Raw genomic sequence first — 26284 nt, 5'->3', positions numbered from 1 at the left:
TGGCGATCCAAGGCAGCCTGGGACGCATCAGCAGGGTCTGCCGAAGGACGCCTGACCGTTGGGGATGCTCTACATCCTCCTGCGGCTTTCGACATTCCTCCTCCACTGGTCTTGGGAGTTTGGAAGAGGTCTAGGCCTAGGAGCAATGCGGAGCCGGTCAGACGCCCCTCCACTGCACTGAGGACACTGCACAAATCACTATCACTCTTGCCTTTTTTCTTCTTTCATAGCACTCAGTTGCGTCGCATCCTACGGATCTCCGCCTTCATAGCAGCCATTTCTGATGACGAATCCACAGGTTCGTGAAGGGAGAAGGGCTGAAAACCAGAGTTTTAGGAGAAACTACAATGGTATTAGTGTCTACCAAAGCTCAATAGATCGAGACCTACTAGAGCTTCTAGAGGAAGCCTTCCTAGCTCCATCGTTCTCAAGTTTCATTCACATAAGCATTCAAAGCCTTCCATTCCTTCTCAGATAGATTTGGCATTCATTAGCACCTATCATCAAAAGAGCAATCATTTTAAAACACCTCATGCATAGTGTGAGGGTCTACCAAAGCTGGTAACCTCACCTTACACTCTTGCCTAACACACACTCGAAACACCGGTGCAACATTAACATCAGACATCTTGACAGAAAAATCCTAAACAATTCCAAAAACAGTCCACAATAGCGTATGCCAAACCAAAGATCCAATACGTCACCAAAAATCCATCCAAAAGATCCTCAGCAAGCGAGAAAGAAATCCAAATCAGAGGAACCAACAACAGATGTTGTCGGAACTTTTAGCGACAGAGAAAATCTGATTAGAAAACGGAATGGTTCCTATTCCCGCCACTTACAGCGGCGGAAAGGTAGATCACCTGACCTACCTGCGGGTGCCGCGAGATTTGAAATTTGTCGGAAAGTCGGAGACTATAGCTAAGTATATATCTGACGGGTAAGTTGCATGTACAAAAACATTTTTTTACGTCCGCACGTTACGAATTCATGCATCATTTTGTGATAATATTTTCTCTGTGTTGCTTTGATCGTTTTACAATTTTTTATATACCAAAATCATTGCAATTTAGTGTACAATACAGTACAAAGAAAAAAATAACCCGTTAGGTTTAACTGTTTTGCTCACAGCGCAATTTGTATAAAATTATATATGAAAATTTTTTTGCGCTGTCATATATTTCAATATTTATATATGATAATGATATTTTTTCATTTCTGATGGTTGCATACTAAACTTCAGGCAATGACAAAAAAGGAGCCAAAAATGAACTCTTAATCTTTAAAACTAAAGCGTGCTGTGATTTTTTAAAAACTTTTTTTCCGCTTGCGCTTAACTCCCGAACGCCGCCGGCATACGGGAGACGTTTTTGTAAATAGAGGCTCGGCGTTAGAGGGTTAAGCCAAAAACACATTGTGATCAAGAAGTTTCTTTGTGAAATTCTATAAAGACCATCTTCTATAACACTAGTGAAGATATAGGAACTAAAAAAAAAGGTATAAATTTGAAGCTTGGTAGTATTCTCGAGGTGAGTTTTACCTATACTTTGATGATGCCATGTAAAATAGCCAAAAGCATTGCTAACCTGTGGTATGTGATGTGTGTGTTGACAGTTCGTCAATTTTCGGTGTTATGGTCCCAGGTAAATTAATGCAACATTGTTTTGTTAAAACAAAGGTAAACCATCTTTCCTGATGTTAAGTTGTAACATGTTAACGTGATCTTTTGTGTGAGCTACGAGATGTATGAGGCAACTCAGGATTAGCGTTCATTCATGAGTTTGTGTGTGAGTGCCAAGTGCAAATGCCACAAGGTTAGCCACTGGGCAACAAGAACATTAAGAGATAACAAATGTCTCTTAAGTACTACATTATTTTTATATAATAAAACCACCAAAAAGGCCCACACCCATTTTCTTATCGTTTTGAAGGTGCCTTTACATCATGGCAGTGGCAGTCAGTAACAATGAGAGAGAGAGAGAGAGAGAGAGAGAGAGAGAGAGAGAGAGAGAGAGAGAGAGAGAGAGAGAGAGAGAGAGAGAGAGAGAGAGAGAGAGATTGTTGCAGTATGTACGTCTATGGGAGGAGAGCATATTTCTTCAAACAGGAAACAGAAACAGTCCTCTCTCGACTTACTGACAATTTATCTACAAAGTCGCCCAATGTATAAGATGATGGAAAAGTCCCGTCTACAATGCAGCATGCCACATGATAAGATGTACACCTGGTAGAATCCAACTTCATGCCCTGAGATGACCCTATTGATGTTTTGAAGACTGGAAAAATATCAAACTGCCGACACTTCCAAGGAATGATGTTACAACAACACTCTCATATAAGCTAAGTCCAAGAACATTATCAGTTATTCAACAGAACACATTACGTCTGCATTAGTCTTAGCAGAAAACTGTGATCTGTGTTAGTGCCTTTAGGAGCCACTTCATAAGTTTCTAAGCGGTATATTTTTGCTTCTTTTCTCTGGTAGGAAAATTTATTTCCTACTTATTACACTGTTCTGATTTGGTGTTGTCTTCTGTTTTACATAAGATTACAGTCAGGACAAGTATATATGCCTTTTGTAGAAACACGAATATGAATAGAACAGTAACAACAAATACTGAGAAGATGGCTTCAACTAATGAGGACATTAAGAAGTTTCGCAATTGTTCCTTTCCGAGGGGTAATTAATGGTTAATTAACCCAAGGGGTAGAGATCTTGATAAATTCAGTAGAGGCTCACCTATTATCTAAGAAAGTTCAGGACCAAGTCATGCAGTTGCAAGAAGCTAGGTCTTTTACAGATTATGCTGAGAGGGATATAGATAATCAGATGAGAACTTTTACTTTCTTCACATGTAAGACTTGCAAGGAGTTTAAAGCTACTCTGAGATCGGTGTATGGCATAGCATCTGATATGGATGAGGTTTCAACTTCAATAGTGTTTTGAACTTGGGTGTGTTCAAATACCATTTCTACTGTTGGTATGTGTTGTGTCGCAACTTGCCTTTATGACTGATCTTTTGCCTGCTGGTTTAGTCAGCTGTTTTGATGCAAAGTTTGAAAAGAATTCTTGTGAGGTCACTGTTACTGACCAAATTCAAAAATACTGCTATAAGGTTCAGGATTTAGACCCCTCCCTTTTATCCAATTTTGAACAATCTTATGTGAAGCAATCGAGCTCTGATGCAACTATAATCAGCAGGTCAATGTTGTTCATTCTAATAACCAGAATATAAAGTGTTATAATTGTAACAGAATGGGTCATTATAAGGCAGATTGCACAGTTAAATTCTGTTCTATATATCACATGGCACCACAGACTGATAATTGCAAATCCAGGCTCAGCATACAGGCACATAATAATTCAAGCAATCCAATGAAAACATAAACAAAGAATCCTAATGCTCATACAAATGCAAGTGGTAATCATCTTCAGAATTGTAACCACACTAATGATAATGATAATTTTCAAAATAAGAGGTTCCAAGATTTATCATGGTAAAACGAGTGATACTCAAAACATCCATCTAGCCAAACCACAAGTTAGTGCTGTGCAAGAACAAGGACTGTTCTCAAATAACCAAATTTTCAATATGTAAGGGATGAAACAAATGTAACAAACTATTCTGAAGGCAAGCCCTTTTTAACCAATTCAAGTTTGGGGTCAGGAGATATAGAATCTCAGCATTAAGAGATTATAGTACCAATTTTGAAGAGAACGCAATGAGTGAAACTGATTTTCAGCCTCAACACAGATTTCTTATTAACCCTAGAACGGTAACCCTCCATTTCCGTAACATGAAAGGTAACCCTGGGTGAATTTCACCCGGTAATTAAATAATTAAAATAAAATACTTATCCTGAAAATCTTGTTATTTGGAACACATACGAATGAAATATAACTCCTTCTCTTATTGAGGCTATTATAAATGAAATCCTCCTGTAAATCATATTTTTATTTTTTTTCAAAATACAGAAAAAATAGACTTTTCTTGGAGTACTTTACTAATTAAATTGACAAAAAAAAAAATGATTTCCGAATTTTGTTTTTGTTGGTGTAGAACTCTCTACTGTCATGGGACTACGTACTGGCTGAATCCCATCTCCCAAGCTCAGTATACAATCTGTATGGGAGACAGACAAAAAATGGTAAATTTTTCAGTACATACCAAATTAATTTTTTCTATTCAACACTTGCAGTATGGCAAATTATGCTTCAAATGACTCAAAGTACATCAATGAAACACATACAGTACTATATATACACTCACCTGTTAGATACAGTCACCACAGACTGGATACAGATGCCGAGGACACATCGGCTTGACGCACTTGTTGCATCTGTGACGCGTCTCCCTATCGGACTTGACCGGGCACTCACAACAGCGCACCAATGCACCGCTGCTGGCTGAGAAAGATGTCCCTGGTGATCCTGCAGCACTGCCTGGTGATGGTACATTGCAGACAGTGGTGATCAAGGACTGCAAGGATCGGGCAAGTGGTAAATCCAGCCGTGACGTGGCCCATGGGGTGATTAGGGCCTTCCCGAGCTGCAGCATGAATTTCTGGCGTGATATGACTTTTCTGTTGCCCCCTCTTTCCATATTCTCCTTGTATAAAATGTAAGAGTTTACATTGGCAGCATTCACCATTCCATAAAAAGTACAGAGTGGCCAACGTCTTGTTTTGCGCGAACAGGAATTCCCGGAACACATCTGGTCAAACGTATCAACGCCTCCTTTTGTTGAATTGTAGAATTCAATGATCTCCGGTTTTCCTTTAGTGCCAATGTTGGGCTGAGTGTGCTGAGATGACAGGAGCAACACTAGTTTCTTTGTTGTCTTGGATGTATCAGACACATATGACACCAGAGTCATTTCCTTTGTGTACAGGAAGGCACTTGATCCACGCTCTCTTGTAGCTTTGTCCGTCATCTCCTTCGGTATCTCCTTCTTGTTGGCGCGCACTGTGCCAACAAGAGTCATGCCACAGTTATTTAGGAGATCTGATACCAGGGGAACAGAGGTAAACCAGTTGTCAGTTGTGACGTTCCTGTGTGTTCCATGGTAAGGCCTCGTTAGCTCTCGGGTAAACTGATGGCCGAGTGTAAGGCCGCCCTTTGGTTGAGTCCCCTGCTTCCCCAAGTATGGGATGCCACCAACCAAGTACTTGGACTTGCTATCATTGATGAGAACGAGCTTGATTCCATACTTGGCGGCTTGTTGGGAATGTACATACGGAAGGGGCAGCGGCCCCTGAATCCCAGTAGCTGCTCATCAACAGTGAGGTTTTCATGGGGACATACAGTTTGCCACATCTCTCAATAAAAATGTCCCATATTTCCCTCACAGCAGCAAACTTGTCAACCTCTCGCCGAACCTGTCGCGTTTGTGGGTCGTCAAATCTTAGACACCGAATAAGGAACCTGAACCGAGCCTCGGACATTGCCACACGGTATAGACCACAACCTGTATCCACGCTCCACATTTCACTGGTGGGGATGTGTTCATCGCACTTCTGGGCACTGATGATAAGTACACCCAGCAATGCTTTGACTTCTAATGGCACAGTGGGAGCAAAAGTGGCTGATCTTCTTTTATAGTTGGAGGCAAATGTATCAATGGCCTTGTTAGTCCACGTCACAATCACTTGGATGAGATCATCATTGAAAAATAAACTGAAAGCTTCCTCTGGTGACACTGCATTCCTTGCCGCCCCTGGAGTTGGGCCAGGAGTAAAGGCGCTCACGATGTTCCTTGTGGGAGTCCTTACGTTACTTGGGGTCTGCGGCCGACAACTCCACCTAAACTTACTAGGGGTGGCAATCGTTGTAGTCTTGAATGTGACGATGGGCGGAATATCACGCTGGCGCCTTCTTCCCCTATCAGTGGCAGCAGGAGTAGCTGAGGTAGAAGCGATAGGTGTGGGGACGTCGGTAGGAATTGGGGATAGAGAACGGTCAACAGAGGTACGACGGGGGCGTTTGACTGGTGTAGAGGCTACCCTTTTTCCTCTTTTCTTCTTCATGCTCATCATCACGTCATCTTCTTCCTCATCAGAACTCTCATCTCCTGGTTCAGGTAAATATTCTTGGTTTTCATCACTATCATATAACAGGTCACATTCAAGTTCATCAATTTCATCATTATCACTTTCAGAACCACTATCTTCACAAATTTCTGAGAGAGCCCCAGTTGTGTTCATAAGTTCAGACAGTTCTTCATTTGTGTATGCCTTTTTGCTGGTCATGGCTTATTCTTTATAATTCACTCACTTTTATTCACTAAATCTTGCCTGAAAAGAAAAAATATTATGCAAGGGTTTACAAAATAATATGTCACATTCAAGTTCATCAATTTCATCATTATCACTTTCACAACCACTTCTATCTGCACAAATTACTGAGAGAGCCCCAGTTGTGTTCATAAGTTCAGACAGTTCTTCATCTGTGTATGCCTTTTTCTTTATAATTCACTAACTTTTATTCACTAAATCTTGCCTGAAAAAAAAAAAAAAAAATATTAGGCAAGGGTTTACAAAATAATACAATAATAGTAACACTGGGAGAATTCCACCCGTATGTACAACATACGGACACAGTAACCCTGGGAGAAATTCTCCCAAATGCATTCTAGCCAAAAACCAGCCGAGAGCGCGGGACCACACACCCTTCACCAACCAAGTCAGATAAGGCACTGAAGGTACTGAGCCACTGGAGTCCCTCCCCCAACCCCTTGGGGGGGTACTACGTCATTGCCAGATTCAGTTGGGTGAATATCTCCCCAGGTTACCATTCTAGGGTTAATGATGTTCCCTGTATTATAACTTTCAATACAGTAATCCTTCAATTATCCAGACTAATAGAGGCAAGGGTCCATCGAATAATGCTGAAATCTGGATTAAGGCAAATAAAAAATTTAAGATTGTTCACGGTCAACTCTGTACCCTTCCTCACCTAATCTTGTAAATACCATATAACTGTAAACACTCAATATGCTTACAAACAACAACCATCACAATTTAAACTGCAAACTTAATGCAAAATGCAATTAATCATCTACCTTTTCCCCATATTGGTAACAAAATATACTACATAAATACTTTGAAAACAAATGTAAACCTTTCTTTTTCTCTCTCTTGTAACTGAAACAATTCAGTAGGCGGGTAGCCTACTGTGTTTGCCCACAGCCTACCATGGTTTTAACACCATTAATGCATTGTCATACAGCAACTTTCTTATCAGTTGTTACCATATTGTACTACCATACACAAGATACAAAATGTGTGTGTGAACTACTGACCTAGGCTAGATGTTACACTTACAGGCTAATAAAGCTGTATTTAAGATAAATGGTTATGAGACTGATATTTAACTTACTGAATCCATTTCTACGGTATCATTATCATGTTGTATCATCATCACAATATATTTAAAAAAACTGCTGCTTACAATTTCCAATGGCTAATATTTACATTCTCAGAATCAGCTGACTGAGCCACCTAGCAAAAGAATTAAGAGAATCACTTTTTAGTTGCTAAAAGAAACTAATGTGCTGTATTACTGGTATTATTATCTTTATTCTTGTACATAACTATAAAATGGGTAACAAAGTTAAACTACCATACTTAATGTTAAAATAAAATCCCTCAAAATCACAAAACAGCTGCTTCCCGATTTGAAATTTTACATCATACTTGATGTTGTTTTACGTGATTGTTAATTATAAGAGATGATTAAGAATTGTTACATTAGCCATAAGTTTAGTAATCTTGTTTGAAAGCCTAGCCTTGTACAATCTACCGAAAATGAAATTCGTTCAGTAAGCAAAGACTATAATGGAAACTTTGTGTAAAACACCCTGTGTTTACATCTTTAGTGCATATAGCATTTCTCAATGACGACTGTCCGAAGCAAATGCGTTTTATGAAAACTACTGAAAAGCTTCATTTGCATGCCTGTGTGTGTGTGTATGTGTGTTTACAACCATGTGGCATTTCATCAACGTTGATGTTACCATCTCTACAGTGTGTGTGTTTCTAAGCACAGAATCACATTTGCCATTTTTCTTTTTTGCTTTGCTTGATTTATTTCATTACAAGTTTGGTTAACTCTAAATATGAATATCACACATAACAGTGCACAAGAGAACATTTTATCACTGTTGATATTTCCCTCTCTCTCTCTCTCTCTCTCTCTCCACACAATTGTGTTTACTCTGTGGGTTGTAAAAATAAAAAAGAATATCAAAAATCATAAGCTTAACACCATGAAACAAGAACTAACAAGTCTCTACACAGCGCATGTGTTTGTGTGTGTTTTTTAGCACAGTATCACATTTGCCATTTTTATTTTTAGCCTTGTTTGAATTACAGTACAGTATTTCATTATAAGTTTAGTTGACTCTAAGTATGATTATCGCACATATCATAATAACATGCACAAGAATATTTTATCACTACTGACATTCTCAGTTGTTGTATCTCTTTCTCTCTCTCTCATAACCTACGCACACAAATGCTTTTATCTTTTGGGATGTAAAAATAAAAAAAAGAGAAAATACAGTAAAAATATGAATGAGAACAACATAAAAATAAAAAATCACAGGCACAACACAAAACAAGCTCTATAAAGCAAGATGTCTACCTAGCCCTCTTCACCCATCCAACAATGCATCCCCATCACCCCCCCGTTAGGGAAACTGCTCCCCTGCTCCAACCACCTTTCAAAACAACCCCTTCTAAGAGTGAGCGCCTCAACACAGCCTTACTGTCTCTCCTCTAACATGGCATCCAGTCATCCGACCCATCCCCCGACCTTGGAAACTTCTTGAGGGCTCCTCCACCCTCAAAAAACCCTTTCTCAATCTCTTTGAGTGTAAGCATTGTTACCAATATTTTCTGAGGCCACACAGCATTGCCAACCATCAGAGAGTGGTTCTATGAAATAGTTTGAAACTTACCTTTGGGGCCTTGGTCCCTGGTCTAGGTGTGTTGGATAATGTCAAGTTAAGGATAATGGTGATCCAGATAATTGAAGGATTACTTAATACGGACAAACAGCCTGTTCTTAACGCTCACAGTCAGGGCTAATATAAGGTAATGCATACACACATGACCGGGCTAAAATTGATAATCACTAATTGCAGAGATATACTTATGTATGGAAGGGAAATAGCAGGCACATGTACTTGTAAAAAAAGATTCTGAAAAATTTTCTGTATTCGCCACAGTGAGTTGATTATATACGTTTCTACAGGCGGTAAGAGGAGACACAACTGACTGAATTGATTTCGCCCAGGGAGGGCCTCTTTGCCAACATGCTTACAAAAAACAGCATGCAAATCAACGTACTCTAAATGTTTGCAGATGCATCCAGCAAATAATCTAAACTATTATATTTACTAAAAAATGTTTACCAACAAAAACACAAAAGTATCAAAATCAATCCAAAATTCACTGAAAAAGATCATTCTCTCTCATATAAAAATAGAGTTATGTATCCGAAATTTACCCCTAAATTATGAAAGTGAAATACTGTACTGTATACTGTAATGTAAAAAGTTATATAAAAAAGTTTACTTGAAATAAAAGAAGTATGAAATAAAAATTATGGAAGATATCCCACGGTACGGTGAAAAAATCAAATTCCCTCTCTCTCTGAAATCAAATTAAAAAATATAATTACTACCTCGAAAGATACCTGTAAATGTTATGACAGTGAAATATTACCCCTAATGTAATGAAAGTAAAATATAACTGTAAATGTAAAAAATTGTATATAAAAAGTTTGCTCAAAATAAAGTATGAAAAGCTATCCATCATACATTACTCTCGCTCTCTCATTTAGAATATGCTTTGGCTGTGATATATTTTGAAACATGGCAGGCATAAGCCCACAACACAGGTAGAGCACCAGGTTGAGAGCCTTCTGCTTTCTCTTTGTTCTATATTTTTGTTTGAGAACATACATGGCAGGTCCTTTGCCTAATTTTTCCTAATTTTGTACCCGGAAGGCATTCCAAGAGGCTGGCTTGGCACCACTGTTTAGATGCCAGTCAAAACATTTCCAGTGGCTCTACTCTTCTTCCCTTGGTGGCTCTTTGAAATTCTCCACGTTTGGTCAAGAGCTGCTTACACACATTCATGGAGACGACTCTCAAAGAAATAGACTTATTTGTTTGAAGCTTATATGAACTACAAGCATTCAACATACACACTATAATGTGGAATAGAGCTTTTTTTTACCATTTCATTGTTCTGCAGGTGCATGCCACATATCCTATTTGCATGTCAGATTTGTCTTCAAGTCTCATATTTTCACATACTCCACAATAACATCCAGCTTGTAAATGGTTTCTCCAGACCGATGGTGTTGTTTGCCAGTGGAAACCATTTGACCAGTATGAATACACAACAGTATACTGAATTCTTTTTGGTCTTTCCATCTGATGGCAAGGTGATGATCCTTTTTCCAGTAAACAGCATCACCTCTCTTGATACCCCTAAGGAAAACTGGCATAACCCTTCCTGTTGTCTCTCACAGTACCAACCAAGCCAGTGTTGTTTTCAAGTAGATACATACTTAGCCACAGGCTCGTATAGTAATTATCAATATAAAGGATATGGCCAGCGTTCAGATAGGGTTCCATCAGCGTCTTCACAACTGCCCCTGAGTGACCCAAGGGATCATCTGCTGGAATATCTATGTCTATCCATGTATAAACAACTATCTCCAAAACATATCCTGTTTGGTACTTAGCCCCAGGCTCGTATAGTAATTATCAGTATAAAGGATATGGCCAGCGTTCAGATAGGGTTCCATCGGCGTCTTCACAACTGCCCCAAGTGACCCAAGGGATCATTTACTGGAATATCTACGTCTGTCCATGTATAAACAACAATGTCCAGAACATATCCTGTTTTGCAGTCACATATTTTTATATATATATATATATATATATATATATATATATATATATATATATATATATATATATATATATATATATATATAATCTTTTTCCAAAATGATATCTTTTCATTCTTATATATTGTTTGAATATAAGGCAACCTTTGAATAAAAATGATATTTTTATGATAAAATAAGGTTTTACTTATACTTACCTGGTAGTTACATATAGCTGTCGTCTCTGACGCGCGGCAGAATTTTAAATTTCGCGCTAGCGCTAAAACACCTAGGTGATCCCTCTACCAGCGCCCTCTATAGGTAACAAGGAACTATCCCAACAATGTTCTAGAACCCATTAAGTTTTAAGCCCACTTGACATGAGAGGGGAGGTGGGCGGGTTTTTCATGTAACTACCAGGTAAGTATAAGTAAAACCTTATTTTATCATAAAAATATCATTTTTACTTATAGGACTTACCTGGTAGTTACATATAGCTGATTGGCACCTTTAGAGGGGGTGGGATCATGTCAGCCACATATATTGTTAGAAATCAAAAACATGGATTTTAGTTCCTTACCTTGAAGGATTGCTGACTCAGCGGTTACTGCCTCTGTAGTCTGCTTATCCCTCGATTGTATAGACAGGATATAAAGGATCCGGGTGTCAGATACAATCTGTTAGTACTTGCCGTAGAGGACAACGCCGTGACGGACAAGACTTAGTATGCCCTTGCTCTGGGCGCAGAACCAAATTAACAATAAGGGATCACCTCTATCACCAAAATATAAAATTAAAAACTTTCAACCATAAAATTAAAAGATTGTAGGTACTCCTAAACCAACAACATAGTACCTACAAACGACGCTAACCAAACTCAATTTCCAACTTCAAGGAGAAAATGTTAGTCGGATAGGGTTGCCCCTCTTTCTCCCCTCACCCACCACCGTGTCAGTAACTACTAAAGGCCCTAAGGTACTGCCATTGTCAAAATCAGTCTTCAATTCTGACAAGTAATGCGATGCTAAGATCGACTTACATCGCCAAAATGTAGAATTCACAATCTTTTGCTTGCACTGAGAGGTTGTGCCTGAAAGCCAAAGAAGTAGCTACAGCTCTTATCTCATGTGCTCACTTTCAGAGTTCCGTGTCTGAGTCCTGACAATTCACATGGGCTTCTGAAATAACTTCTCTTAAGAAGAAAGCAAGAGCATTCTTAGAAAGTGGTCTAGACGGGTTTCTCACAGAACACCACAAGTTCTCGAAGAGCCCTGATACCTTTTGTTCGGTGAATATAGAACTTTAAGGCTCTCACCGGGCACAACAATCTCTCTTGTTCTCCTTCTCCCACAAGATCTGAAAGGCTCTTAATGCTGAAAGACCTCGGCCATGGTCTGGACGCATCTTCGTTCTTCGCTAAGAACCTAAGAGAGGAAGAACATACAGCTTTTCCTTGAGAGAAACCAATAGTTTTGTCCAAGGCATGAACCTCACTCACCCTCCTGGCTGTTGCGAGTGTTACTAGAAAAATAGTTTTCTTAGTCAAGTTTCTCAGCGATGCATTTGCCAAAGGCTCGAATTGATCTGAACAAATCCATTTAAGAACGATGTCCAAATTCCATGCTATTTGTTTAGGAACTTTCGTCTTCGAGGTATTAAAAAGACTTAAGTAAATCTGTTAGATCCTGATTGTTCGAGATGTCTAGACCTCTGTGCTTAAATACCGACTTAAGCATTGATCGATACTTTTAATCGTGCTCAAAGACAATCCTTTCTCCTTAAAAGGGATAGCAAGAACTTCGCTATTTGATTTAGAGAGGTTTTAGAAGACGAAACTCCATGTCTATTGCACCAGTCTCTAAACTGATTCCATCTAGCCTGGTATACTGCGTCCAAGACTTTCTTCTGGGTCGCGCAATAGCGCTTTGCAACCTCCTTTGAAAACCTCTCTTCCTGAGGAGTCGCTCGACAGTCTGCAGGCGACAAGTCGAGAGCGGACAAGTTCTGATGGAACCTCAGGAAGTGGGGTTGTCTGAGTAGATCTTTCCTCAACGGGAGGATCCTCGGAAAATCTAAGGAGGAGGAGGAGAAGATCTGGGAACCATTCCTCGATGGCCAGAAAGGAAGCGATTAGAGTCATCTTGGTGTTCTTGTGGTTCCTGAACTTTTCCAAGACCTTCCTGATAATTTTGAACGGTGGAAAAGCGTAAAGATCTAGGCAATCCCAACTCATTGTCATTGCATCCACCCAAAGTGCCTTGTCGTCCGGATCTGGGGAGCAATATACTGGGAGGCGTTTTGTTCTGTCTGTTGCAAACAGGTCTACTAGCGGACAACCCCACAGATTCCACAATCGTTTGCAAACCTGCGGATGTAAGGTCCATTCCGTGGGCAAGACTTGATTCTTCCTGCTTAAAAGATCTGCTGTTACATTCCTCTCGCCTTTTATGAACCTGGTCAATAACGTGACCTCGTTCTCTTCCGACCATTCTAAAAGTTCCTTGGTCGTCTGATACAGGGAGAAGGAATGAGTGCCCCCTTGCCTCTTGATATAAGCAAGAGCTGTCGTGTTGTCCGACTGAACCAGAATAACCTTGCCTTTTACTTCTTGCTGAAATTGCATCAGGGCTAGATGTACCGCTTTCAGTTCTTTCACATTTATGTGCAGTTCTTTCTGCTCTTCCTGCCACAGGCCCGAACATTCCTTGTTGTCTAAAGTCGCTCCCCACCCCTGATCCGAAGCGTCTGACAAGAGTGTGAGGTCTGGGCTCTTGATAAAAAGAGAAATTCCCTCCTGTAGCCTTTCCTTTGAATTCCACCAGAACAGCTCCTTCTTGATCTGATCTGAGATCTTGAAAAGAAAGGAATCCGGATGGGTTTTGCGTGGCCATTGGCTTTGTAGATAAAACTGCAGAGGCCTCATTTTGAGTCTCCCCAGTTTTGAACTTCTCCATCGAGGCTAAGGTCCCCAGTAAGCTCATCCACTGGTTGGCTGAGCAAACCTCGCGATGTAGAAAGTCGTCTATCATGCTTAGACAAGACTCTACTCTCCGTATTGATGGAGAAGCCCGAAAAGTCAGAGAGTCCATTCTCACTCCCAAATAAACTATCTGTTGTGATGGTGACAGGGACGATTTCGGAACATTGACTAGTAGGCCTAGTTCCTTTACCAGAGATAATGTCTTCATTAGGTCCTCCACACATTTGGCTTTGGAGTGTGCTTTCAGAAGCCAGTCGTCCAGATACATTGACATCCTTATTCCTTGCAAGTGAAGATTCTTCGCCACCGTTGACAGAACTCTTGTAAACACTTGAGGTGCAGTTGACAGTCCGAAACAAAGAGCTCTGAACTGGAAAACTTTTGCCTTGAAAACAAACCTCAGGAACTTCCTTGATTCCTGATGGATAGGAACGTGGAAATACGCATCCTGGAGGTCTATCGAGACCATCCAGTCGCCGGTTGAAGAGATGCTAACACCGACTCTGTAGTTTCCATCGAAAATTTCGTCTTCTTTATTTAAAACGTTCAATGCGCTCACGTCTAGAACCGGCCTCCAACCTCCCGACGCCTTTGAAACTAAAAAGAGACGGTTGTAAAACCCCGGAGAGCATGGGGTCGGCACTAATTCGATGGCTTGTTTCCTTAGTAGTGCTTCTACTTCTTCTCGAAGGGCGCAAAACTTCTGAGAGTCGTTGGAGTAGGTTGGAAAAACGACTGGAGCGTCCGATAGAGGGGGCTTTTGTTGGAATGGGATGGAGTACCCCTCTCGGATCACCTGTAAGGTCCAAGGATCTTGAGTGACCTTTTGCCAGGTTTCCGAGAACGACTGGAGTCTGGCACCTACTGCTATGTGGAGGACAGCACACTCATTTCTTTTGTTGAAAATTGGAAGGTCGAGTAGAAGATTTTCCTTTCCCACGAAACTTGGAAAAGGGCGAGAAGCAGACTTGCCCTGAACGTCTTGGAAGTGTCCGAAAACACCGAAGTTTTGGTGGAAGTAGCTACGGAGTAGTCTTCTTGGCTTCTTTGCTGACTGAGCCAACAGGTCCTGTGTTGCTTTTTGTGTGAGAGCTTCAGCAGTCTCTCGAACTAATTCCTTCGGGAACAAGTGGTCCTTCGACAAAGGAGCAAAGAGGAGAGCAGACCTCTGGCTGCGGGAAACACCCTTCGCCAAAAAGGAGCACCAGAGTTGTCGTTTCTTCAGAACCGGTTGCAAAAACCGAAGTTAGCTCCAAGGCACTGTCGCATACCCCTTGTCTATGCAGTCGACTACGAAGTGAAATCCGTCGACTGCGCATCCGAAAGTCCGAATTCTTTGACTTTCCTAGCCAGAGCCGCCACTGACCAATCAAGGAAACTGATGACCTCCACAACAGCGAAAATACTCTTGAGAAGATGATCCAACTCTGACTGCGTGAAAAGATCTTCGCTGATTGAAGAGCTGTGTGACGACTTGAATCCACTAGACTGGAGAAGTCTCCTTGAGCGGAGGCAGACACACCCAAAGAAAAACGTTCTCCAGTTTCAGTACCACATGCGGCTGCAATGAGCCAATCTGGAGGGTGGAAGACAAAACATACTCTTGCCTTGCTCTCTCTTGTCTGAGAGCCAGGAATTAATTTTCTTGATAGCCTTCTTGGCTAAATCGCCAAAACTAGGGTGTAAAAGGAGCTGGATCCGAGGCGTTATCCCTCTTAAACTGCGATCTGGGAGAAGCCGGAGTCGGAAGGCTTAAAAGAGTCCCCAAAGTTTTCCACGAAAAACTTGAGTAACTCCTTATAACCCAAGATTTCTCCTTGATTCCTGGAAAGTCCTCTTCTATTTCTACATCTTCTTGATTTCTTCGTCTACAGAAGACACAGGAGACAATTGGTGCACAGGAACCGTTTCCTGACGAAAAAAGCAGGTCGTATGCGGAATCTAAAGTCTTACGACCATGCCGATGTGGCGCGAATCCGTCAAGTGTGGCGCCGGCGCTAAGCTGAAGTGGCGCGCGCCATGCTGAAGTGGCGTTTAAGTCAACCGAACGTGGCGAATCGGAGCCAGAGAAGAATGCTGAAGCGTCTGGTTGAGCCTCTTCATTGGTGCATGCGAAGTGGGAGGCTCTAGAGTCAAGACTTGTGGCGCATTCGAAGGAAGTATCTCCGCAACAGGTGCTCCCGAAGCAGCACGAGCGCCACACAAAGAACTGAATAAGATCCGTCAATTTGTCCGTGACTTGGCGACAAAACGGGGATCTTGTTGACCGTAGTAGGAGGAGGCACTATCTGCGATGAGGCTGGGCGAGATGTAGACGCTCCTGGAACGGAAACACGCAATACGGGCAATAGAACGCGAGGTTCCTTCCGACGAGGGGGCTGATCTACTGAAGAGGAGGAGGAAAAAGGTTCAGGATCCTCCCAGAAGCTACAGCCCGCATGCGGATCCGTCAACGATCTTTTCTTGGAATCGCTGCAGGAGGGGCGCGAGACCTCTTGAGAGGCGAGAAGAATGCTTGAAGCGCCCACCCGAGGAGAGTCAACGAATCATCACCACTAGAAGACACATCCCCAGCAGCGCCTTTTCTATGGCGTGCGGAAGCATCCTGGGAATGCACAACAGGAATACTTGAGGGGGTGACTGCTCGGGAGCAAGCCCCACTCGCCTCCTTTCGGTTTCGACATGCCCTCTCCTGAACCAGGGGAGTCCGACAGAGGTCTAGACCTGGGAGAACGAGTGGGCCGAACAGACACCTCCTCCACTAACACTTCACTTCGAGGAGCCAATTTTTTCAATGGCTTGGCCCATCGTCTGGATGGCTGAAAGCACAGCTGAAAATTTAGTGTCCATTTGGACTTTTAACTCTGACACGGTGATAGGATTGGGATCAACAGGGTGGACAAAGGAGAGTTAATAGGAGAGGGGTTAACAGATTGAATTACCTGCCCTACAGACTTAGCAGATGATGACCTCTGCGAAGCTTTCCTAACTCTGTCCTTTCTAACTTCCGTAGATATTTCTCTAAGGCTGACCATTCATCCGTTGTTAGATGCATACATTCCTCACATGTATTCTCTGAATTACAAAATTTACCCCTACATGAAGAGCAAACTGAATGGGGTCGATAACCGCTTTAGGCAAACGAGTCCTACAGCCTAAAGCACAATATCTATACTGGGAACCAGAATCAGACATATTGTACAAAGAATTAATTCGACCACAAATGCAAAGCGCTAGCTAGCAAAAAAACACAAAGGAATACTTAAGTATAAATTGCAGACAAAAATTCAACCACAAAAAGGAGACGTGTTACCGGTCTCTCGGCAGAAAACTTAATGGGTTCTAGAACATTGTTGGGATAGTTCCTTGTTACCTATAGAGGGCGCTGGTAGAGGATCACCTAGGTGTTTTAGCGCTAGCGCGAAATTTAAAATTCTGCCGCGCGTCAGAGATGACAGCTATATGTAACTACCAGGTAAGTCCTATAAGTAAAACTAAACTTTCACCTACAACCTGTTTTTGGAATGGATAAAAATATTTCTTGGACTGTTTCCTTATCATTTCTAAAATGTTCCTAATTTTCCACAGCCTATCAATAGACTCCATGCCCCTCAGAGTACCGTCTGTAAAATGGAAATACCGATATAAGTCTTGGTATCTATCTCGTGGCATGAAATGAGAAAATATTGGTGTGTAAACATATGCATCTGTTGACCAATAGTCTCTCACACAATGTTTTGAAATGTGAGGCATGAGTAAGGTTGTGGTAGGCTAAGTTTGGGTTTGTGTGATGAAAGATGATTTGTGTGAACTGATTGTTTCGTTTTTGTTGTTGTTATGTTTTTTTATTATGTTTATTTTGTGTTTTTGTTATGAATGTACAATGTATGTTTTCATGTTGTTTTTCTTTTTTATTTGCAGTTTGCTTGAGTGTGATAGGGCAGAGTAATTGGCTTCCTTTCACCTGAACTAGAAGAGGCTTTACCTGGAAGAGGAAATTGACACTGGCAACTACCAAAGCAGTCGACCAGTTGTTGAGACCAAACCATTTTCAAGTGCCTTAGTGTCAAATTTTCATGTTAGCTACTTAAGACATTGACTGTCCTAAGTGCTTAAATATCTGTAGGCTGATTTTACTGTGAATGAGAGCTCACATTCTCGTTTGGAAAAAGAGAAGGGCTTTTGTGTAGAAAAAGACTGCATGAAGAAATTCCAAAGTAATTTCTACCCTCAGCTGGATGTCATAGCTGACATAAACTCCGTAGTGATCCCCAAAATTGTGTGTTGACTTTCGTGGTTATCTTGGATTATTCTGAGATGAAGTGCTGAGAAAGATAAGGAACTTGAATCTGAGTTGAATTATTTGTTGATAATATTTTTGACTACTGATGGTATGAAGTTAGGCTAAGTTAAATATAGGAGGATTGTTTTGGTAAATTTTAGTGGTAAGTAGGAAATAAGTTAGGTTAAGTATTGAAAGATGATAATTGCTAAACTGTGGCAAATGTAAATAAAATTAGGATAAGGTTCTGTTTGAGGGTCTTCAGGCCACTGTAACATTAAGGTTAATAAATTAGGATAGGTGAAAAGTTTTCTTTAACCTCTGAATCTGTTCCAATCATTCTGCACCAATTGTGTTAAATAAAAAAAAAAGCCCCTACAAGGTGAGCGCAAGAAAAACAAGCATCTCTTGCAAACATATGTCAACCCATTTCTACATCTTCCTGGCTGTTGGAGGTCTGTCATGAGTGGGGAGTAAATGATACCGATTGCTTCCGTCGACCATGACTTGCACTACTTCATTGTCTAAAAATTTGCGAAAATAGTCAGATTCTTCGCTAATTGGGTCTAGTTTATAATCATGTGTCACTCCTGCTCACCTAGTAAACACATAATTATTTGGGACATAATCACGGCCATTAGTCCAACCATCATGGGTTGCCGGTGCCGAACGACGCATGCGAACACCAACACCTCGTCCCCCAGATGAGCTGCAGGAAGAAGAGAAACCTACCCTCCCCCGCTGCTTGTGGCAAACAGACCCTCTGCCTCGAAGAATCATCTCTTCTTCACCAATAACTTCTCCTTCATGTGCATCACATCACTATCAGAATCACTTACTTCTTGTAGATAAGTAGGGCATTTAGTTCTTCATCCACACTATCTGACTATCCCAAGCCTTCAAGAATATCATTTTCATAATCACTTTCACTACCATAAGAATCACTGTCATCAAATTCCTCTAATAAATGTAAAGTTTCAATTATTTCTGCAGTTGTTAGGAAAGTTGTTTTTCTACGAACACTACCAACACCATCGGACTCGCATATTCACACGCCAACCCCGCGAAAGGTGCTAGGCTGGGGATCAAAGAGAGATGCAGATGACTGCTCCATACCACTAGTAAGGGAGGACTGATTTCCTCTCTCACACATGACTTGGGGTACTAAGTTGCCAATCTGTCACAAATAATCTACTGGTGTTCTACAAGAAAAATAGTCATTTCCATTCAAAACATTTGGCAGGCATTTATAAACATAATATAACAGAACTAGTAAATGCAAAAGGGCGTAACAGAGAATACTGATAAAACACAGACAGAGAGAAAACAGAGAAGGGCGCTAACGAATTGAATGATCACAGGTGACGGAGCTGACCGTCTGACACCCATAGAAAATAATATTGTGTATCTTGTATGTAAAAAAGTGTGATCACCACTTTTAGTGAATCAGTTAGTAGGGTCAGAAGTTAATCAAAACAAGAACACCATAAGAGTCTTCCCGAGGCAGATGGTCATGATTCATACGTTCAGAAAGACCATTATAAATAGGGACTTTTGAACCAGAAGTCAGTTAGAAGTCGGCCACTGAAAAAGAGGGGTGTTGAGAATTTTACAGAGTGACAACAATGACAAGTCCCAAGACCGATTCATGAACTTATAAAAACAAAAATTTGTCTGTGCCCAAAGACTAAGTGAGAATCCTGAGTCCAAGTTGCCAACTTAAGAATATTCAATGTGCCTTAGATAAAGTCTCAGCTACTACCCAAGACAACAGGTGGAGGAGAATTTATAATTTTTAAAATGCTAATAAATTTAGAAGGGAAACATAACTTTCATTAGAACCAAGATTTTTATAAAACTTTGTCTTTACCAAGATAGCTGACATCCAATCACGATAAGGTGAGTGCAAGGACAACACACATCAAGCAATTTGAGTATTAAACCTTACTGTACTGTAGAAGAATGCAAAAGGCAACACGAGAACTGGAAGGCTCTGATACAGTGTACGAATGCATAAAAAATGACATACAAACAACCTTCCACTGAGAGCTTGAAATAAACATGAATATGGAACTACTACTCAGCATCTGGAGTCTCTCTCTGCCATGAATGTACAATATTAAGTGTATGAAAATTTAAATTATAACTGATCAGCAACTGGCAACAGGAATGGTATTAATAATATCTCTCACTACAATATAGCAAACTAGAAACTGATAACTGACAATCAAATTAGGCAAAAATGCATATACAGACTTCTTAAAATGAAATTCTTAAAATTCAACTGACCAAAACTATAGCTCCTGTGTTGAGTTGCTAAGCAGTACAAAAGACCAGCTGCACAGTACAAGTTTAAAATGAGAATTATTAATTTTGTTGCACAGGGTGAGTTTTCTGGCTCAGCCAGAGGTTTCTTCTCACTGCTCCCTCAAAGACATCCATTCTTATGAATACAGTAACCACCCAGGCTATTTACAATGAAGATATATCTGAGCTATATCACATGAAAGAAAATGGGCATAACGTAATGTATGGGAGACATTAAATTTAGCTCAGGCTACTAGTATCAAGAGAAGGACTTCAGTGTTTTTTTTTTTTTTTAGGTTTACAAATTTGTAATTTTTAACATTCATATTATTTACAATAACAGTCACATTAAGCATCTAGGTTTGATGAAGTAAGAGATACCAGTATATGTACAGTGAGGGTCTACTGATAGGCACACAAATCCCAACTAGCTCCAACCTACATGAAAATTGGATGTAGGCTGCAGGAGTCAGAACCCAACCACTTTGTAAAACAGGAAGTATCACTAGTATTGCCAAATTGGTTACTCTGATTATTACACATTTCAGTGGCCGATTAAATCACACACACAGAATAGGGGTAAGTACAGGTATTTGTTTAAGGGCATATCAAAAGGGAAAAATGAGGGATTGGTGTTTATTAATTATATTCCCTGACATTAGAAATAACCCCAAGCTTCTTTATGTGATGAGAAAAAAAAAGATCATGGTGAAACATAAAATGCAATCTTCAACCAAAGTCAAATTCTTAATGCAATATTTGCCTATAAACTTTCCAGATACAGTAATACCCCGAACTTGCGCGAATTCACAGACACGCGAACTTTTCCTTGGAACCTAACTAATTATCATAGACAAGTTTTTCACAGACACGTGAACATTTGAGAATACTGAGAAACCCTGCAAAAGTGTTTATGTTTAATTTTTTATGTAATTTATAAGTTTTCCAGCTTTTATGTGTAAATTAAATAACATTAAATAAAAGTAATAATTTTTTTCTCTCTCTCTCTGAGAAGGTTTTTTGTAATTCTCTCTCTCTCTCTGTATACAGAGAGAGAGAGAGAGAGAGAGAGAGAGAGAGAGAATATTACAAGAAACCTTTGACCACTAATCAGCAACACTACCCCTTCTTGTCATGTTAAAGTGACATGTCTGACAGCTTTTGCCTTCGAGCTTCTTACAGAAGTTGAGGGAAAAATATTTGTTTGTTTAAAATATGTCTCACATACAAATTTTGTAATTACAGTTATATTATTATTATTGTATTTAATCTTATTAATCATTTTAATATTTGAAAATTAGTACTTGTTATTAGGTAAAAAATTTATTTCATTCTCTTAAGTAAGGATAACTGTTCTCTCTCTCTCTCTCTCTCTCTCTCTCGTAGTTAGCGCAACCTACATACTACTGTTTCTCTGCAGGTCTTTAAGAGTACAGCAAATAATTTTAAATCGATCTTATTTTGCCTGTACCATCTATAAACTGTAAATATGCCGTTCTAAAACATAGAGACATAGAGCATTTCAGAACAAAGAGAAAGAGACAGAATAAAGAAGTTTTTAAAAATGAGGTTGAGAAGACTTCTAAAAATAGATTGGTGGAATGGGGTGAGAGAGAAATAGTACACTAATCTTCACACTCTCCTATACTGTATTCTTAAATCAACCATTTATTTCTTTTTCGAGGGTAATACATTAAGCTAACTTTTCAATGAAATTACAGTAACTTTAGTTTCATTTAAAAGTTAGTTTAATACTGAATTTCCATCTTTTGATATCCAACGTAAGAAACACTTTCTCTCTCTCAAGTTATTCTCCCTGTCTCTGTAATAATTCATAATTTAACTTGATATCTCAATTAAGGGCAACATCTCTGTCTCTGTCTCTGTCTCTCTCTCTCTCTCTCTCATGTGTTATTCTCTCAGTCTCCATAATAATTGATAAGTAATTTCACTCTCCTAAGTAAGGACAACGCTTATCTACCTCTCTCTCTCTCTCATAGTTAGCACTCACACATTTTTACAACTTATTATTTCTCTGTACATCTTTACCTTTACAGTAGATAGTTCGGAGTATGACTGTAATGTAATACAGTAATCACATTCCCAGTAACACTTAAGAAATACATTAAGTACAAAAAGTAATGAAAATGGTGAAACATATGCAGTACCTGCCATGAAAAAGATACCTATCCAGGATATAGGCTTTTAGTCAACCTATTCTATCTGTAAAGGAATAAGCATAATTACCTGCAAAACATGTGCAATTTCATCAACAGAAGGAGCAGCCACTCTAATTCCAAAGCATCTACTCCGTATAGCTGGTATGACTTTAGAACTTGAATTAGCACATAAGATAAGTCGGCAAGTTGCTACATACTTCTCCATAGTTCGACGCAAGGCATGCTGTGCATCCTTAGTCAATTTATCAACTTCTGATAGAATAATAACTGAAAAAAAGTAATTTTAAGGAATGAATATCCTTCATTACAGTCTCTGGGGCTATCTGAAAACCATAAGAAAATATTTATCTTAAGACAACAAGATGAGGCAATAAATCCACATTAGCAAAACAACACAAGGCAACCTGAACTTGTCCATGTCAAACCATAAAAAGAAAAATAACATTTGTCAAGATACACTTCATTATGCATAACTACCATTTAGCCCACCACCGCAGACCATCAAATTTGCATAGGTTTTCTATTCTTTGGTTAACTATAATTCATTAATGAAATAATTTAGGATGGACATAAGAAATTTGGCCCATATGGCCCAGCACTAGGGCCGGGCAGGTCACCCAGTGCCAAAAATGGCATTTTGTGAATTACTACAACTAAATGCATGTAACAAACACACCGATGAGCTATGGGCTTCATTTTTTTTTTCTTCAACTACCTTACTACTTGCTAAATATTGATAACCAAGTGGGGGGTACCACTCAGCTTAGCGTGCATTTTTAATGGACAAAGTTCCCACTCAATATGGCCACCCAAGAGTTTGTGCACCTATGGGCTAAATCTCAGATGAGACAACCACTTCTTAGTTCCATATAAGGCTCCACCTCTTTTCTGTTCTAAACTTGTCCACTATTGTGGAAGTAATTACAAGAGAGCTCTCAAAGTCTTCTAGGAGTATTTTGGCTCCAGCTACAAAGTTCTTTTTTGCAAATCCTATGGCAGCACTCTACAATTTTTGCAGCCTGACAAGTTGTGAGCTGCAACTTCCAGATAACTACTGCTATCCATGTACTTTCACTCATAAATGTGGGACTTGTAATGCTTTTATCGATCTGAAAGAGACATAATAACATGTCCCTATTACTGCTGTTTATCACCCCTTCCTAGGGTTTTGGAAAAGGAGGGACAGGTTTAAGATCCAAGGTCATGCCCTTCGCATTCGAGAGTCTTCACAAAATTAGCAGCAATAGCTGCCCAGTAACTCAGAAAAGAAGGCATTCAAATTGGTAGTCTACCTAGATGATTGGCTAACTGGGGAGCTGCCAAAGAAGAATGTCTATGAAACCTTAGAGGGGTAGTCAGCAGACTCTAGTCAAAAGGGTTTCCTGATAAACTAGAATCAGCCCTACCTCACACCCAATAGGCATTTATATGGCTGGGCCTTTTGTTGATATATTATTCTTGATCAGCTGTATTCCTAGCCACACTTAAACCAAAATAAGGGACTCAGCAGAACAGGTCAAACTTATTCCTCCATCTGTGTGGTATTAATACACTTGGATGCCTCCTTGACAGGTTGGAGAAGCCATTGGGAGGATAGTTAGGTAGCAGGAAGATGATCACTTACTTTAGGGAGGTGCCACATTCATTTCCTAGAGCTGATGGCTGTCTTCCTGCCACTAAGAAAATTGGATTCACATTTTGCATTCCTAGACAATATGACAGTAATGAAGAGGTCAGGTTCCTCCTCAGCCCCTCTTAGTGCAGTCATGCTGTCTATCCATCTCCTGGGATCACTCAATGCCATAACAGACTCCCTGTCAAGGTGGACTGTAGCCTCAAGTGAGTAGATGCTAAACAATCCATCCTTTCAAATAATTGCTAATGTGCTTCTGCATCAGGAGGTAGACCTGTTTGCCGCATGCAAAAAACATCAACTTCTACTGTGTATGTCTCCAAACCTGGACAGTCAGGGAATAGCAACAGATGCATTTGTACAAGACTGGAACAAATGGAGGACATTCTACCTTTGCCATCCAGTGTCCCAAATTTTAAAGTTTTGAACAAACTACTAACTTTCAATAGTACCACCTACCCAGGGGCCCCAAATTGGCCTAAGAGTAATTGATTCCTACTCTACTGATAATGGGCAAGAAAATTAATCCTAATACTGTCCACTGTTCTATCCTACATAGGAGGATGAAAAGTCATATATTCATCCACTTCTCCAGTCCTTTGCATTGCAAAGATTGGCTCCTGCAAGGCTTCTCATTACTGGGTCCCTGAATAAGTTTCTTAGACCCCTATCATCTCAATTCAATTCAGTAGCTCTAATGCAACTACATTTCAATGCAACAATAGGTGGTCACTTTGACCTTCTTGGTATACTGGCTCTCTGAAATGGGGACAATGTTCATCAGCCACACACTTAACTGTCACTGTTCCCTCCTGGCTTGTCATTTCTGGCCTAAAATGAAGACCCTTAGAATAAGAATCCTTTATTCTTCTAAAGGAAATCAGAATTACATACAAGATATTATGCCCAGTTCAACCACTCCCGGTTTACTTAGATGTTGTGCCAAAACATCCCATATAGTCCTTACTTCTTACACCCTATCACAAACAAGCCACTGTTTCTGCACGGGCTGAGAATTGTCTTAGTGTCACTATCTAGAAAGGCAGAACTCACCCCTTCCTGGTTCACATGGCGCCAGAGGGGTTGGTGCATCCCTGGTTCATATTGGAGACTTTTTTGCAAAATAATCTGAGTTTAAAAGGTAGTCATCACAGGTAGTCTTCCTTGAACCTTGCTACCATGACATCCGACTTTGGGTACACTGTGTTGGCAGGTGGTCTAGTAAGTCCCAGTCTCACAGGTGCCTTAGTAGAAAACAAAGGGCCTTCTTGATGCTGTGGTACTCATGAGATATTGCTGTGGAGGGGCACAAAAATGCAATATTTCAACCTGGCATAATTTTAGAAGTCCCTTTAGAACCAAGCAGAATTGCACATATATACAGTAGATTCTTATTTTTTCCTATCATTCATTGTTAAACCTTAATGGGCATCCTGAATAAGAGGAGGCAGGTAAAAACTCAAGTGACTACCATGAACCACTTTTTCATCTGGGTCAGTGGGATTTTTTAATCAGCAGCTACGCCTTTTGTCACCTGTCAATTTCTTTTTTATGCTCCTTTGAGAAGAACAGTGGCTATGCTATAAAAAAAAAACAGGTTGTAAAGAACCCTGATGAAAAAGCATGGGAAATTGTGGTAATTTTTCTTTAGCAGATCTAGCGAGTAATAGGAATCTTAGCCTGTTTGTGCACTGTTGTCACATCTGTGTGGGAAAGGTGAAGGAAAACTGGATAATTGTTGCAGACACAGGAAAGAGCCCTCTCCACATGAGTCATTTTACACTTTATCACTGTCTATCAAAGGCACTACAGTATTCTGGCTAACACCAACTATGAAAGAGTTCCTTGTTATTCATTGGTCTTTCTTATGAGCCCTGGGAGAATGAGAAGTGTAACTCATTGGAGGACAAACAGTGGCTACCAAAAAATAGCAAATTATGAAAGTAATTTGTATTTTCCTAACATAAAAACCTGAAGTTCTTTATATAAGATTTAC

The 26284-nt window shown here is 40.1% G+C and overlaps 1 protein-coding gene and 1 pseudogene across 2 annotated transcripts in view; both read right to left on the bottom strand.

Annotated features, from left to right (window-relative positions):
* Positions 1-26284, bottom strand: part of RfC38 (replication factor C subunit RfC38) — a 230369-nt gene that overhangs the window by 93584 nt on the left and 110501 nt on the right. For both annotated transcript variants that reach the window (XM_067134414.1, XM_067134415.1), the window contains exon 4: positions 22723-22922. In XM_067134414.1, the coding sequence (XP_066990515.1) occupies positions 22723-22922 (200 nt within the window). The remainder of the gene's footprint in view (positions 1-22722; positions 22923-26284) is intronic.
* LOC136856559 (piggyBac transposable element-derived protein 4-like) lies at positions 4250-6505 on the bottom strand (annotated as a pseudogene).

The sequence above is a fragment of the Macrobrachium rosenbergii genome, chromosome 36 (genome assembly GCF_040412425.1).
Source record: "Macrobrachium rosenbergii isolate ZJJX-2024 chromosome 36, ASM4041242v1, whole genome shotgun sequence".
Classification (NCBI taxonomy): Eukaryota; Metazoa; Arthropoda; class Malacostraca; order Decapoda; family Palaemonidae; genus Macrobrachium; species Macrobrachium rosenbergii.
The sequence above is the reverse complement of the archived record's forward strand: the minus strand, read 5'-3'. Positions and strand labels throughout refer to the sequence as shown.